This window comes from Rhincodon typus, chromosome 32 (genome assembly GCF_021869965.1).
Source record: "Rhincodon typus isolate 14 chromosome 32, sRhiTyp1.1, whole genome shotgun sequence".
In the NCBI taxonomy this organism is placed as follows: Eukaryota; Metazoa; Chordata; class Chondrichthyes; order Orectolobiformes; family Rhincodontidae; genus Rhincodon; species Rhincodon typus.
Window position 1 is genome coordinate 7,937,269 of NC_063363.1, and position 16,908 is coordinate 7,954,176.

General features: G+C 38.6%; 1 protein-coding gene across 4 annotated transcripts in view; it reads left to right on the forward strand.

Annotated features, from left to right (window-relative positions):
• Positions 1 to 16,908, forward strand: part of LOC109912354 (centrosomal protein of 164 kDa) — a 191,246-nt gene that overhangs the window by 85,310 nt on the left and 89,028 nt on the right. For all 4 annotated transcript variants that reach the window (XM_048615635.1, XM_048615638.1, XM_048615636.1 and 1 more), the window contains 3 exons: positions 1,061 to 1,138; positions 13,199 to 13,309; positions 14,880 to 15,353. In XM_048615635.1, coding sequence (XP_048471592.1) covers positions 1,061 to 1,138; positions 13,199 to 13,309; positions 14,880 to 15,353 — 663 coding nt within the window. The remainder of the gene's footprint in view (positions 1 to 1,060; positions 1,139 to 13,198; positions 13,310 to 14,879; positions 15,354 to 16,908) is intronic.

Genomic DNA, 16,908 nt, shown 5'->3' on the forward strand with positions numbered 1-16,908 from the left:
GTCATTCAAGGCAATTAGATGAGTACATGGTGTACCCATTATTCCTTGTAACAAGGGAAAGCAGAAACAGGATACTGAGTTGGATGATCAGCCATGATCATAATGAACAGTGGATCAGACTCAGAGAGGGCCAAATGGCCTGCTGCTGCTTCTATGTTGTTTGGACATTACCCAGTTTTTTTTTTAAGGGCAGATTTAGTGGTCATATAAAAGTTAACATTCAAACCAGGCCTTTGTCCCATGTGGATCTATGCAAAGCTCCCAGGAAGGTGGTAAAAATGTGATAAACACAGTATATAAGCACAATACCTTCAAAAGTTTGCGTTTGATTTTTTTTTGGTGTTTTTCTTCATTTGTTAACTTACTATCAGTATTTCTATTGTTGAATGTGAGTTAAACGTTTCTATATGTTTCCTTTGGTAGAGATAACTGTTTAATCTGTCGATATTTGCGGCATTGCCAAGGAACGAGTGAATCATTGTAAGGAATATCCCATATGAAAAAAAATTAAAAGCCACTGCCCTATTCTCATCAATCTTCTTCAGAAATGATAATGAAAAGAAATAGCAACTTCAAGTTAGATTCTGTGAACTCACATATCATTGCTCTTACGTGATTTTGTCATTGAACTATGTAACAACAATGAGCTTTGATCAGACAGCTCTTATGAAAATGGAATTGTTGCATAATGTTGCTGAATATTAATACCATATACATTATTTATGCAGAATTGGGTTGATATGCCTTAGTATGTCTACAAAATGCCAAAAATAGCTTCTTTCCTGCTGATTTCATGAAAAAATGTTTGACCGATGCTGCTTAGCTCTTGCCTTTGTTAATGCACTTGCTTCACCTAATATGCTATGTAATGGTATATTTCATTCAACAAAAGGCATTAGAGTTCAATAGGAACTCTGATGAATGTAATATAAATCACTGCTTGAACAATGTGCAAGTATGGGATTTCTGGGATCTTAATAAAAAGGTAGGGTTAGGTGGTTAGAATATGATTTTGAAGAGTTCAGAATTAATATAGAATACAAATCATCTGTTTTCACAGAGTGCCCCTGATACCGCTCAGCTCATGAAAAACCTGCATATAGATGTGGGGACCCTAGGCGATGGTTTTGAATATGAGGTATATTTGTCTTTGTGTTTTTCTCTAAACTATTCTATTATATTAAGAAGCAAATACAGTCCAGCCACGTTGCCATATATCTAAATTTTTGTCTTTCAATAAAATTGTATTATTAATTCTAAAATAATAGCTCTTCCAAATTCATAGTCTAAGAAACCCATATAATATCAAAGAGCTTAGGATGATTTCAGTTAGGCATGAAATCTGAGCATTTAATTTATTTGCCTCATTATTATGGTTATTGACAGATAATATATTCATAAGGTGATCCTTATTTTACCTTGATTGCACTTGCTTTCTCAACCCCCGCTTTTTTCTGATCCCATTCTTAACTAGTTTCCTTGTTTAATAAGTACATTATTAATCTGTGGCAAAAATGTGTCACGAATGGTGAATTTGAAAAGACTGCATACAACTTGAACTGTAAATGTGAAACCAATGACTGGCAATGTTACAAGGCAATAATTTACTTCAGCAGTTCTGATGACATCCTAAACCACAGGAGCACAACTTGATTGCTTTATAAAAATCAGAAAAACAGCAAGACTGAGTTGCTGCTTTCAACCTGTGGGAAGACATTTTGTCATTTCTTAATAATACATACTGACAATCTTGTTAATGTAAAGTTGTTTGTTTGGGCTAAAACAAAACTTAGAACAATCAAAGTTGAATTAAGCAATGTTACACTTCTGTGAGGATGTTGTACAAAAACGTATTCTGTTGAAGTAAGTGCTCTGATTTAAAAGTAGGCCCCAGCTTTTCTAAAATCTGTTAATTTTTAAAATTAATTGTATGTTAGCTGTGCTGAGTTCACTGGAGATATGGTACCCTGTACATTGAAAGGTAATAATGGAGACAGTAATGATATAGAAACTGAGCACAAGCTTGATTTAGTAATATTGTGTTCCCAGATTTTTATTTGATCCCCAGGAAATGATTACTGGAAAATGCACTGGTTATAATTATTATAGCTACATATTAATTATAGAAGATTATTGCCTATTGAACCATTCTTATTGAAAAACTATGGAAAAATTACATCCTCAAATTCAGGCTTTAACATGGGGTAAATATTTCAAAAGTGTTATGATAAAAATTCTTGAGTAGCAGTTAGTAAAGGAAGGATTTGATTAACCGACTTTCACCAGACACTCCTTTAGCCTTGCTATACTCAGTGTCTTGAACACGATGCAAATTGTGAAATTCACTGGGTACAAAAATGCAATCTTAAATTAAATTTTACTGCATTAAACACATAGATGGCAACAGTGACTTTCAAAAAAAATTTCCCACCCAATCTCAACATCAAAAGATGTAGTTTTGGACTGAGTGTCTCCAGTGGGGGGCAGTAAAGTGCAGCTGAAATAGCTGACCACATCCTGCATAAATGTAATACAAACAGCTTTAAAAATGTACCATCTGTTGTTTGTGCTCTCCTTTAAACAAATACAAAATAAAGTCCATTCAGAATCAATATACCTATGCTATGACATGTGAAGTAGTCAAGTTAATTATTATTTGAACTTAAATCACAAGTTTTTTTTTCTGCTGTTAACAATTGTCATGCTGTCTGTCTCCCATGGCTGTTTTGTCTATGTGCACCAACTCCATATGTCATTGACTTACAGTAGCCACCTGACTATTGCTTATGACCATTTGACTGGATCGTCACTGTAGATATCAAATTACATTTAAGTAGACCCAATGACACTATTTCAAAGAAGAGCAGGGTGTCTTTGGCAATATTTGCACCTCAAACAACATCACAGAAAATAGATACCTGGTTATTATCCCAGTGCGGTTTATGGGAGTACTGCCATGTACTACACCCATGTTCGAACTGAGGATAATCTTCACCTTCACCAATGATCTTCAGTATATTCTATACTGCCCTTAGAATTATGCTGTCCTTCTAATTTTGATGGGACTCCTTTTAGGAGTCAACCAAATGTTATGATGCACCTCTTGTACAGGTGAGACCTGAACCTGGACCATCTGGTTCAGAGGAAGGGATAGACTGTCTACATTTGTTGTGTAAAGTTAGGTTGCAGAGCCACAGCACCCATAAAGTGATTTGTTATTGTTTTGGATGTCAATGCTTCTAACTGAGCATAATGTATTTGACAAAGAATCTATTCAGTTAGGTTGCTCAGATAAACAGTGAATGCATTCATAGCTCCAGTTAAACATAAAGTAAAGTGAAGAAGACTGGAAAGACTTTGGAATCGGGGGGGATCAGTTCCTAGTGGATCTTTTATTGCATTACTTAGGTGAAAACTTTAACCCTTTCAGAAGATTTTCTGACAATAGAGAGTGCTCTAATATTGGAAATTACTCAATTTATCCCACTTACAGAAAACAAGTAAATTAGATCTGCAGAAATCTGTCCACCAGAAACAAACTGTACTGTACACTGTAGACATCTATAATTTTAGAAATGGTACATTGTTCCATTTTCTGTACAAAACCTAAATAGTCATTTCTGAGATGGAAAGAATGTTAAATTTGACACACTGAAGGACTGGGAACAGTTGTAGGTCACCAAAGACACGTGATGACTGTATTAGTCTTGGTGTGTTATTGCATTATGATTGTGGATAAATAATTTATGGTGAGTGAATGATGGGAGACCACTAGTAAGAGTATTGGAGTAGCCAAATCTGGGAACTATCTAAAAAGGCACAAAGGGAGGTTGCAGCAAGAAGTGGGGAAAGGTAAGATCAGTGGTGATTTTATAGAGTTGGAAGTAGATGGTCGTTGGTGCATAGGATATGTGATAAAAAGAATCGTATAGCATCTTACATATCATCAGTATGTTCTACACTTTTTAACAATAAATTATGTAAAGTAAGAGCACAGGGGGATAAAAGGACTGTCGAGAGAGGCATTGCAAGGCCAACAGAGGGGTATAGCACAGTGGGTCTGAGGAGGGGCAGAGAGGGAGAGTTGCTCCGAGACTAGTTGGAGAATTGACAGGGCAATGGGGTTAAAGGGAGCAGTGAGGAAAGTAAGAAAGTTACTGCAAGAGCAGCAGGGGGTCTCCAAAGTGAATCAATGTATGATGTTGCAGGAAACCGGGTAAGTGGTTGGCAGTACTTTGCTGTTTCCTTCAGGAGTTGACAGATTAAAATTTTACTTCAGGCTACCATTATGATAAGTGAATTTATTAATTGTAGTAAGGTTATCAGTAGCAGTTAAGTTTAATAGCTGTGATACCCTGAGACATTTTAGGGAGGTGAAGCATAAGCCGTACCTGTCTGGAAAATACCATGTTATACGAAAAAATTGGATTGTGATGTCGCAGGAAAGTCAGGAGTTGACATTGCTTGTGAATGTTGCTGCTGAGAGACATAAGGCAGAATTCTCCCAATCTTAACCATTATGGGCAATGCAGAGAAAATTGTGAAAATACAACAAAAATGGAAAATCCTGAATCTCAACATTGAGAAAAAGAAACTTGATTTTCCCCTTCAGGTTTAAATGGCAAGTTCTGAATATCACAAATGAGTGGCCACTATCTGATTGCTATTCATCTCATTGGGAGCTAAACTCAAGTAATATCTATGCAACTCCCAGTTCTCTCCTTCCCTGAGAAACTAGATGGTGCCAATTGTTGGCTTGAAAGAGTAGTTACCTGGTGGCATTAGCATACATGCACCTTGAGCCCTTCAGGGCTTCACTTTGAATGTTGAGCACAGTATTGACTTGTGTGCTTCAGCCATGTCGCTTTGTGCACAGGGACACAGTTGCATATCATGCATCTACAGGGGATGCATCTTATGGCTGTTAGTTTATTTTCTTAGCATTTACTCACTTTGACACCCTCTGAGTCTTGAATTAGTTTTCACTGCATAGACTCTTCAGTGCTAACTTACAGGCAGCCAGCCTCTGTGACTTGCAGTTCTTTTTAACACAGCGTGAGATGTAGGCAGCTTGTCACAGTTCAGAGCACTGAACAGTCAAGGGGGTGGATATGTTGCTGTGTGGCACCACACTGCATCTATGTCACACCTACAGCATGTACCAGCATGTATGTGCTTCAAGCAAATGACCACATCTGAAAGTCAAAGTGGACCAGTTCTTAGCAGAGTCAAGGGGAATGACAGTTACTTAGGGGATACTGCCACACACAGTCAGACAGTAAGCCTCTTTATGATGAAATTTAGTACCAGGTCTGCTCCAGCAAGGCGTTGCAGTATCACCCAGATAGGGTGTGCTGCATAATTGTGAACATCATTCATAATTGAAGCCAACAGAGGGGATGATGTCCTGGATGCAGAGGAAATGGGGGATTGCCAGCAATCTTCTGAGGTTGTCGATGAGAATTCACTTTAAAAGAAAGGAAGATCCAAGAAAATGTGGTAGAGCTACGCGCCATTGAATGTGAGAAGCCAGGCAGAAGCTAATTAAATGAAATCAAAATACTGCAGATGTTGGAAACCTGAAACAGAAAGAGAAGATGCTGGAAAAATTCAGCTGGCCTGGCAGCATCGGCACAAAGAGAGCTAAAGAGCACAGTGAAGATTGTAGGGTTGGTTGTCCAATGGAGGTCTCTGCATATGAGAGGTCACGCTCCTCTCTGGCCAACTCATGTATTTTCTTCTCATGTGGAATGAGGAGCCTTACATCAGCCAACTCACCACAAGTCTTCATCCTCTCAGGTCAGTTGTGTGGCATTTTTTTTCCTGGAATGAGACTGAAGGAGCATTGTGTTTGATGGAAGTGTATGGGCGAGCCCTCAGTGATGATGCAAGGACAGGACAGATTATCAGGTGCCTCCACTGAGTAAATAAGTAGCACCAAGGGCAGGAGGTGATGGCAGTTAGGGTGGACGAGGTAGGTGACAGCCACGGATATGATGCATAACCCTGTTGGAGTGAGTGTTGGAGTCTGTGAGCCTTGATGAGAGGTGTCTGCATTGAGTGAATGGTGGCTTTGAGAATGAATGAGAGAGAGCAGAGAGAAAATGGTGGCACGTACCATTGTGGAACACATAAGATCATTGACATTCTTCCTTCTCTCCTGCGATGTGTGTTTTACCCAGGAAACTGTACTGAACCAGGCCACTACCTTAGCTCAGGCTGCTTAGCATGGTGACAAGGCCTCCCTTCGCGGTCAGCAAGAGAAAGATGGTCCTCTTTTCTACCATCCTGCCTAGTAGCACCTCTGGGTCCATGTCAGTGAAGCAGGATACAAGCTTTTGTTTCTAGGCTGTGTCCTTGGGAATAAAAATGGAGTACCAGAGTTCAAGGCCAGTTCCAGGCTTGCAGCACCTGAAGTGCTGTGAAACTAATTCAGTCCCAAGTATAAACAACTGGCAGGTAAAAAGACTTGTTGGTGACAGGTAACACGTGAAATTTTTTTAAAGATTCTGGTAGGTGTATTCCGTATTAGTAGGGTTTATCAGTTTTAGTGAGGTTTATTGGTATTAATAAAAGCTTATTACCAGTAGCAAGGTTAATAACCAGAAGTATAATAACCGGGCTGCTGCAGTTTAGTGCAGATTCTGTGCTATGTGGAAATTACGTAACGCTTTGTGCAAGAAGTCTCATCGGTTCCACTAGCTCCAGGTTTCAGAACTTCAGTAGCAACTAGTTCACTGCTGTGTGACCATATGCTGGGAGCTTTGGGGTACCATGTTTATAGATGTGATCACTCTGCAGCTTAAGAGAGTGAAGAAATGGTTGACCACCCGATAGTCAAGCAGGAGCAGGCAGTTAATGCAGGAGTTCCCTGCACACATCTCACTCTTCAGCCAGTATTCAGAATACTGATGGGCAGCATGGTGGCTCAGTAGTTAGCACTGTTGCTTCATGGCTCCTGGAACCCAGGTTCAATTTCAGCCTCGGGTGACTGTCTGTCTGCGTGGAGTTTGCACGTTTTCCCCTTGTCTGTGAAGGTTTTCTCCGGGTGCTTGGTTTCCTCCCGCAGTCCAAAGGTGCGCAGGTTAGGTGGATTGGCCAAAGAAAATTGCCCATAGTGTCCAGGGATAAGCAGACTATTTGGATTAGCCATGGGAAATGCAGGGTTACAGGGATAGGGTAGGGGTGTAGGTCTGGGTGGGATGCTGTACGGAGGGTTGGTATGGACTTGATGGGCTGAATGGCCTGTTTACACACTGCAGTGATACTATGAATATGGTACATCGAGGGAGTGCAACCACAGTTAAGTGCTTGGCACCACAGGTGGCTCAACTGTATCGGGGTGGGCGTACAGAAAAACTGGAAAAGAAATAGTGACATTTGATTTGATAGTTAAGGGAATAGACAGGCATTCTAATTAAATCCCAGGGTAGTGTGTTGCCTGGTGCTAGAATCGAGGATGTCCCTGAACAGCTGTAGAACACACTGAGAGGGCAGGTTGAAAAGCTGGTAGTCATTGTCTATCTTGCTACAAATGACAGGCAGAAAGAGGGATGTGGGTCTGCAGTCAGAATTGAGAGAGCAAAGGAGGAAGTTAACATGCAACATCTTGGAAGTAGCATTCTCTTGATTACCCCCTTTACCATATGAATGTATAAATATAAAATAAGTAGACCTCAATTGTTTAGCTTAAAGAAGGCCACCACCAAAAATGTAGCATTCCCTCAGTACTGCACTGAAATAACAGGCTTAGATGATTTACTCAACCAACCCAGTGTGAAAATATATATGTTCATTTGTATTGAGGGTTTCTTACTGCAGTAGGAGTTAGGGATAATTTAACCATACAGCTTTTCTTGGTATACCAGGTGTAGGACGACTCATTTGAGTTGTTATATATGAACTGATTGTCCAACCAGCTTCACCTAAGGAGGATGGCTAAGAAGAAAGTGGGTAACAGGGAGGAATAGGGAGAATTGGGAGCAGCCTGTTATCTCAGTGGAACTGTGTTGTCTTAAAAACTGGTAACTTGATGCTTGCACATTTTAAATAGCCTTGCAAAAAATCATTTACATTTGAGAGACCATTAAAATGCCTAAACATGTAAATTACCATGGAAATTAACATTTTAATATTCAAAGAGATTTCCATTATAAATCTGAAACAGAATTCTGTGATTGAGCCTGTCATCCTGTACCAGTAAGAATCTCTTTTTACTTAAATTGCTTTCCTGTGGAAATAGACAGCTGTTTGGAAATGAAAAATAAAGCAATGCTCATTTGGTTACGGAGAGAATGTAGTATTTAGCTGGATTCCAACGTTCAGTCTAATGGCAATATTAATAATAATAAAAACCAAGTTATTTTGACTGTAATTTGAATCCAAAATGCATTTTTTTTTAAACATGCGCTATGAAGTTTATCAGAATTGATTTTTTTCTTCTTTCCTTCCACTGAAGGTGGCTGTCATGGCAATATCTGTATCCAGTTGTGCTCAGTGCTGGATATCAAATAATACACAAATCAAAAGACTGACGATTGTAACTGAATTATTTCAGATTCATCATACAATTCATTAACAATTGAATACCAAGTATTAATTTTGGCCGTGATCACATTGCATTGAGTTATTTGGAATAATCTTGCAAAGCATAAAACTTTGATCTGCTCATGATTGTCAGTCACCTGAATTCTGAGATATGTATAACAACAAAATTAGTATGAGCAATTTACACTGGCATAACTTTTCTCAGTCGAGCTTCCTTTTTCTCCTTGCTCTACGCATCCTAAAGACATTAGCTCATGTTGCAATATCATTCCATACTATAAAGTAGTCCTCTGATAACTTACCCAAGTGGCTATTCAAGTTTAGTTCTGGGCAGTGAATACAAGCTGGTTATTCAATTATTGATTTGAATGTCACTCCTTAATTAAATGCCATCTTTGCTGATACTTTCTAGCATGGCGTTGTAGATGTTGCGATAAAGGCATCCCTAAATACACATGCTTTCACCTATTATGCAATGCTACTTTGTTCAAAGAAAGAACGACAACTTGCATTTATGTAGAACCTTCTTCTATAGAAAAACCAAGAGACAATATGCTCTGGAAGTGGAGGTTGGTGCTTATTATGGAGGTGGTATAAAATCAAAGGTTCAACTTTGGGTCAAATAGGATGTCATGGTTATAAACAGTCTAGTCTAGTTTGATACAGTGGCCAAAGAGGGGAATCAAGTTGGTGACAAAGGAACAGAGTTTGTGGCAAGTACGGAAGACATTATACTTATGATCCGAATCTTTCATTGAAGAAAATTGAGGCTCATCCTGGACTGGATGTTGGACAAGTAGGTAAATGATACAGAACCACCGAAGGGATTGGGAAAAGTCTTGGTGAAGTAAAGATGGGTGTGATCATTGCACATGTAGATGCTAGTGTTTTGCCTTCAGGGCATGTAGGGGCCAATAATAGATTCTTGATGGATTCTAGTGGTAATGGTGCAGGAATGGGAAGAGAAACCGTTGGAGGACATTCTTTGAATATGATTGGATAGGTGGCATCCATGCAATTTGAAGCTGCCAGTATGTTCCCTTTAAATGTATTGAATTTTTAATTCTCACATACTTAATATGTGGAAGGTCACATAAAGTCAGAAAGTTCTCCAGCTGAGCTGAGTGGAGAATGATACAAAAACAAAAATGATTTTCTCTGCATTTAATTTTGAAGTGCAGATTATTAATTCAGAATGGAAACTTGTGAAGTTATTAATTGCATTTTCAATTTCCAGTGCTTTCTGGACAATCTGAGACTTGTATGTAGATGTTTTTAATGCTGCCTTACTCACAGGGTTAAAGATTGTATCTCCAGTATACTCTCCAGCTGTGGTATAGATGAAGTACCACCCCTGCTGACAGAATGAATTGGGTAACAGTAATTAGATTTTTCCCTTTGGGATTCACAAAAGCAACACCAAATTAATTCCTGGTTGCTTGAGCTGTTTAATAATTATCTGAGGTGCATGAGTGTGAAAGGAAAAGGAACGACTGCAGCATTTTCTTCACCATTGGTGTTTTAAATGTATTTAGGCTCTGGTTTAGATCCTTACATGCCTAGGTTTAGCCATTATCTAGTATTCTTTCAAATATTTTGGATTTTGTGCTTTTAGTCAAAAAAAAGGTGGGCGTGCCAGAAAGCGAAGATACAACTATCCAGTCAAGATCTTTCATTTTATTACAGTAGATTTGTAGAATGGCACTGGACGGTTTGTGTTTATGTGCCTTGGGGAAAGAAATTTTTTCGGATTGCATGCATGAAATTCTTAACCAGTATTATACACATTGCAGTAGAGGATACTACCAAGATTGGGACACACTTATTGTGAAAACATATTTCATTTTCTGCACTGCCCATCCTCTGTACGGAGGACACAATTGAACAAAGAAGGAATGAACAGAATAGATTTATCAGAAGTAACTTTTGAGTTTATACTGATAGCTACTACACAGGGCCACACAGAATTTATGGGACAGCAACAGGGCATTTGGCCTAACTGGTCCTTGCTAGAGTTTGTGCTGCACGTAAATCTCCCTCAACCAGTCTTCATCTGATCCTGTCAGCTTAACCTTCTATTCCTCTTGTTACGACACAGTGACAGACAACTGAACCAAATCAGCCTTCCTACCTCTGTATTTGCAACACTATCATTAAAATCTTTAAAGATCCTCAAAATTGATCCCAATGGTTCCTAACCAGACTTTTGAATAACCAATCCCAGAGTCTGCAAATAATCAATTTTAGACACCGGTTTGTATCTTAAACAAAAGACTTAGCAATTTATTAACAATGTAGTAACTTTAGCAGAGTAAAATTAAATAAAGTAACCTAATTAGTCTGTGCTATAAATTCAAAACCCCTTGTTTTCAGCCCTATTCACACAAAAGACAAACAAACACAGTTATGGGATAAATAAAAGAAAATAACAAAACTGACCAGATTACTTAAGTATTTTTCACCATGCATTATTCTACTGGCATATATGATGGTTTCTTGGTTTATTTACTGGAGATGTACATCAGGATCACCTTTTCAGTTCACCCAGATAAAGACAATAATATTTATAACTTGACTTTTTTTTCTGTGAGCTTCTAAGAGTTGGTGTTGGGAGGTTTGGCAGAGAGCTATTAAATCTTCATGCTGTAGCACCAACATTCAGATTCCTTTTTCCCACAAAACACAGTGCAAACCCAATTCAACCTCTGACCACTCCCGGACACACTAACCATCTCCTCCACAAGGTCCCACTTACCATTCACCATCTGCCACATGCTTGAACATAGGTCTTTTTCAGACTTGCTGGAGCCATTTCCCAGGTACTGACCTTGTTCATATCCAATTTCTGCTCTTATAATGCTCTATAAATATAATGTTCTTCTGCAGTGACAAAGTGTGTGCAGAACCTTGACAAGGAACCAACCTGCAATTGACTTCCAGGCCTAGCCTCATGAATAAACCAAAGCTTGTTTGGTCTCTTCTCCTTATAATATAAAGTCACTTTACCTCACAGATCCTAGCTCTGAACCAAAATTAATAAAAGAATAAAGTAAAAATAATGAAAAATGGGCAAGGGTTCTAATGCTTTTTCTTTCACGTATTTATTTAACTTACCCTTAAATGCATCTCTGCTATTTGCTTAAATTTTACCCAGTTCTGGATTCTAACCACTTTCTAGGTAAAGAAATATATTTGTGTATTTTTAAATAGTTACTTGATCTCCTGTGGCATTGTTCAGAAGGGCTTACAAGATTAAGTCATGAGGACAATGGTTTTGTAAAACTGGGTTCATCAGAGTATCTGACAGTGGGTCTACTTGTGAAACAGCAAGTTATTTGCTCTAGTTATTGATGATGGTGGACCCTCTGTGTATTTCAAGCATTTTATTTTTATGTACGTTTTTGTGAACTTACTTGGCAAAAAAAAACAAAGAGAGGGACTGCCAACTTTCTGGAGAAAGAAGTAAGATCCTACTGCACGATACTTTTTACATCAAATGTATTCCTTTGTCTCAGGAAATCTGAAGAAAAAGTATAAAAAACAAGATAATCACCCTAAGACAGCAGTATCTATGACTGTGGATTCATTATTACAAGAATTATCGAAAAGCAAATATCATCTGCACATTTGTTCATAGATTTGGCAATTACTGAGAGATTGCATACAGCAGTAATTTCCACTAACTATTTTGACAGCTAAAGACAAAACCCAGACTGAGCCTGATTAAATAAACTATAAACTAGATATATGCCTTCAAAATATCTCTTATTATAAAATAGAGGGCAAGTTACTGGAAACTCCTGCCTTTGCTTTAAATATTACAGATCAGAAGACTAATGTTGCAAGTTTAATAAAAAAATCAATCTGATGATCAGTGCATTTCTTTCAATTTTAGTTAACACAGCTTCTGTCTATGGTTCACCCCGTAACGAGAAATTTTAAGATGAAATATCCCATGAATATTGACTTCACCAGCTTCAAAATCTGTCCACCCCCAACCTGTCCATCTTCTGACTCACCTATCCGCTCCACCCTTCCCACTGACTAACCACAATAACCCCTTACCTGCGTCCATCTATTTCCATCTCACCTACCCTCCCCCTCCCCAGCCCCACCGCCCTCCTTCTATTTATTTCTAGGCTGCCCTCCCCCTCCCCAGTCCTGACAAAAGGTTTTAGCCTGAAGCGTTGACTTTCCTGACCCTTGGATGCTGTCTCACCGTCTGTGCTTTTCCAGCTCCACATTTATTGACTCTAGCTCCCAGCATTTGCAGTCCTTACCGTCTCCAAATCCCATGGTACAGCTTGGGTTGTGTTCTTCATATCTCTTGTATTCTCAGTCATTTGAAATATAATTCGAGAATAAATTTAGTATTTTAAATAACAAAAGTACTTATAATTTTTCACTGAATTATAATTAGCAATTTTCAGATATCCTCATGCAGAGTTCTGAAATTGCCAAGTACACTTGTCAATGTTGCGGTAAGTGCTGGTTTTGGTTTATGTTTGTTTACATGGAGTATGCAGCAGATGTGAAAAATTATAGAAGTAAGAGAGTACGTTTCACATGTTAGGTAGGCATTTGTTTGCCATTGATTATGTTGTACGTGTTTATCATTCATTGATATCACCACTGGACATTAAACATTCAGGAAAGTGCAGAAATCGATGAGGATGCAGATCATGATCATGTTGATGAAGGGACTGAACCTGAGCTTCAAAACCTCCCAGGGTCTGATGAAGAAGCAGGAAGTCAGAAAGAGGTGATTTTTGATTAGCTGTGTGGCATCACAAGACTAATGTCACTGAATATTTGTAGTCTTCCTAACTCCCTTCCCACCCATTACTAATTACCCCCTTTCCTTCTATTACTGGAACTTATGTTTTAGACCTTTTCTTTTCGTGGATGTGTTGGTGGCTGTATACATAGAATTGGTTAAACTAAGTCCTAGATTTATAAAATCAAAACTGAGCAGCCACACCAAATTTGGCTGGCAGACCAACAGTTAGTACATGCTCAAAAACACAAATTGCTGGAAAAGCTGAGCAGGTTTGGCTGCAGGTGTGGAGATAAATCAGAGTTAACGTTTCGGGTCCAGTGACCCTTCCTCAGAACTTACAAGAATTAGTTCTGAAGAAGGATCACTGGACCTGTAACATTAACTCTGATTTCTCTCCACAGATGCTGCCAGACCTGCTGAGCTTTTCTAGCAATTTCTGTTTTTGTTTCTGACTTACAGCATCCACAGTTCTTTCGGTTTTTAGTTAGTATGTGCTATTATTTGTGCAATTTATGCAGGTTCTGTGCACCGGATAGTCAAAAGACTAACTGTCTTCTGGGCTGAGTTCATTGCTTTTAAAAAAAAAGCCGAAAGTTCTTGGCCAGGTCAATTAAATTCAGCATATATTGTTTTCTTGAAATAGTGAAGAAAACAAATGATTTTTTTTTAGTTTAGGAATCTGGAATGACTGAACTGAAATGCAACCCATCTACATAAAAAGACTTTGATACGTAACTTTCATAATGGAGTCCACTTTTATTAAATCAGGCAACATACACCAGCCTTGTAAAAATTATTTTCTCTGCTCCTTGGCTAATCTATCCATGTATGGGAGCTACTTACATGATCTGGGAACAGCAACTCAATTTTATACTGGTATGAAATTCTTCCCCGCCTCCCCCGAAATTAATTCTAGCTCATATTACTTCAATGCCTTTTAAAAAGCATCTCTGGTACCCAGTTTTTTTACCTTATGCTTAACCTCTGAATTGTAAGCTCAGTGGTGTTCAATTCCATTCTCCACTTGTCACGTTTTTCACACTGATCCACAGAAATCCAAAGACTGTTTATACACATCCCAAATTCCATATGGATTTTCTTTTCTTCGATGTTGACTGAGTTTATCTCGAGTGTATTGTGTCCAACAGAGCGCAACATGATAGTATCTATTTTTTTTAAATGAATATGACCACACCACCTCTCCCTTTGAAGCTGTTCCACACAGCACATCAGTCGCACTTGGGATGAATTTGCCCATTTGTGCTGATGTACACCACAAGTTTAAGCAGTGATGCATGCTACATAACACTTGCCCCTACCGTGTAGTGATATCAGTGGATGTTTTAACAAAAAATCCAAGCAATACAGCTAAAATTTATCCAACATTCATATTTTGCTAACCCTTTAAACTTACTACGCTCAATAATTATAAGCATGTTTTAGTTTAATGCAACTTAGGGAAAGTGGTTTTAAAAAAAGTTTGGCATTAGTTGCTAAGTAGAACTTACTGACCTGTTCTTTTTGATGATTTACAATTGCAAACGCAAAAAAGGTATCGTTTGAGCAAAGCCAGGAAAGGAGTCTACCTGGAAGTGTGCTTGACTCAGAAAGTCGTGATGTGCAGCCCCCAACCCCAAACAAGTTAATCCCTGATAAAGAAGCTGATGATGACATTGACACTGTTGATGAGAAATTAAGCATCCAAGATAAAAGTGGGAGTGACACAGAAAATGATGTCATTCTAATGCAAGCTGAAGAACCAGGTGTCCAGGAACGTGCAATGGCAATTGACAGAGAAGAAAACAATGAAGTTGGAGCTGGAGATAGTAGATGTGATTCTGTGGGTAACTCATCAAAACTGCTTCCAGTTGATGATGAAGACATAAAGTCTGAACATAAGACTGGAGGTGACCCCAAATTGAGCTGTGTCGCCAAAGATGGGGAAATTAAGGCAGACAATGAACGAAAAGATGGAGACAAAAAAGACTCCATGATGCCTAACAGTAATCATCATGAACCTCACAAGGTATGATGCATAACAAATGAAATATTCAACCCTGTTTACTTCCCTTTTTTTAGCGGACTTGTATACTTTTGGAGAGTGCTATTGACGTACAAGTTCCTCTGATTCCTTCTGTGTTTAAAACTTTATCCTAACTCCCCTTACCAAAATAATTCTTTTCGTAACTGCCAGAATAAAACCCAATGTTCAAATAAAATATTTACTTACTTTGTTTTAAGTTTCCTTAGTAATTAAGTTAACCTCATTTGACGTGATACAAGATTTGATTGGCACTACACCTACTTGCTTAAAAATTCAGTCCCACTGCAGATGCATAGTGGCATCAGCATGTACCATCTACAACATGCGCTGCAGCAACTTACCAAGAATCTTTCGCCAACACCTTCCAAACCCACAACCTCTACCATTCACAAAGGCATGAACAGCAGATGCATGGTAACACCAGCTATAAGGTCCCCTCTAAGCCACATTCCATCCTGACTTAGAGCTATATCACTGATCCTACATTGTTATGAAGTCAAATTCCTGGAACTCAGTGTACCTATACCACATGGATTGAACTAATCCGGGAAGGCAGCTTACCACAACCTTCTCAAAGGTAATTAACGACGGGCTTTAAATGCTGGCCCAGCCAGTGATGTCCACATCCTGTGAAAGATTTTTTTTTTTTTTTAATGATGAGGATTCTTCTGTTAGGTTTTGGATAAGCCATGCATTAGCATTTCTTCAAAGACTTCATGAGTGTGGACTTCTCAAATCCCTATCCTGACAGTTGGCAGAAATTAACTGCTTTCCAAGCAAAGTCTGCTTACTGCAACAAGGTTTTGTGAGGATCATATAAATTTCTTCTTCTAGGTTCCAGCTTGACAACTTCCCAATTCTCTTCCCCCTCTCAAAAATGGCTCCCCACTGCCCCTTTTGTCTCCTGCTTAGGATCTATTCAACTCTGTCTTAAAAATATCCATTGACACAGCCTCACGGACTTTTGAAATATACAATTCTAAAGTTATGCAATCCTCTGAGTGAAAATCAGTTCTCTATCCCTAATGTGCAGCCCCTAATTTTTAAAACAGTTCTCTCTAGTTCTGGATTGTCCCACAGAAGAAATTTCCTTTCTACTTCCACCTGTCATGGCCATTCACGTTCTTATAAGCTTTAATCAAGTCATTTTTACTGTTCCAAACTCTAATGGAAATTAGTCCAGACAGTCTGACAATCCATTCATTCCAGTCATCAATTTAGTAAGCCGCCTCTGAACCATGTCCAATATATTTACGTCCTTCCTTAAATAGGAGACCAAAACGGCGCACAGTATTTGAGATTTGGCCTCACCGATGGCCAGTGTAACTGGAGCATTTTGTTGTTATTTTTGACTTCAATTCCTTTTGTAAGAAAGGATAGCATTCATTAGTCACCTTGATTATATGCTGAACCTGCATACTAACTTTATTCATTCTCTGTTTAAGTAATACTCTGCTTTTATTTTATTCTTCCCAGCAAAGTGAACAACTTCATATCTTCTCACATTACGCACCATGTTCCAGATTTTTGCACACTC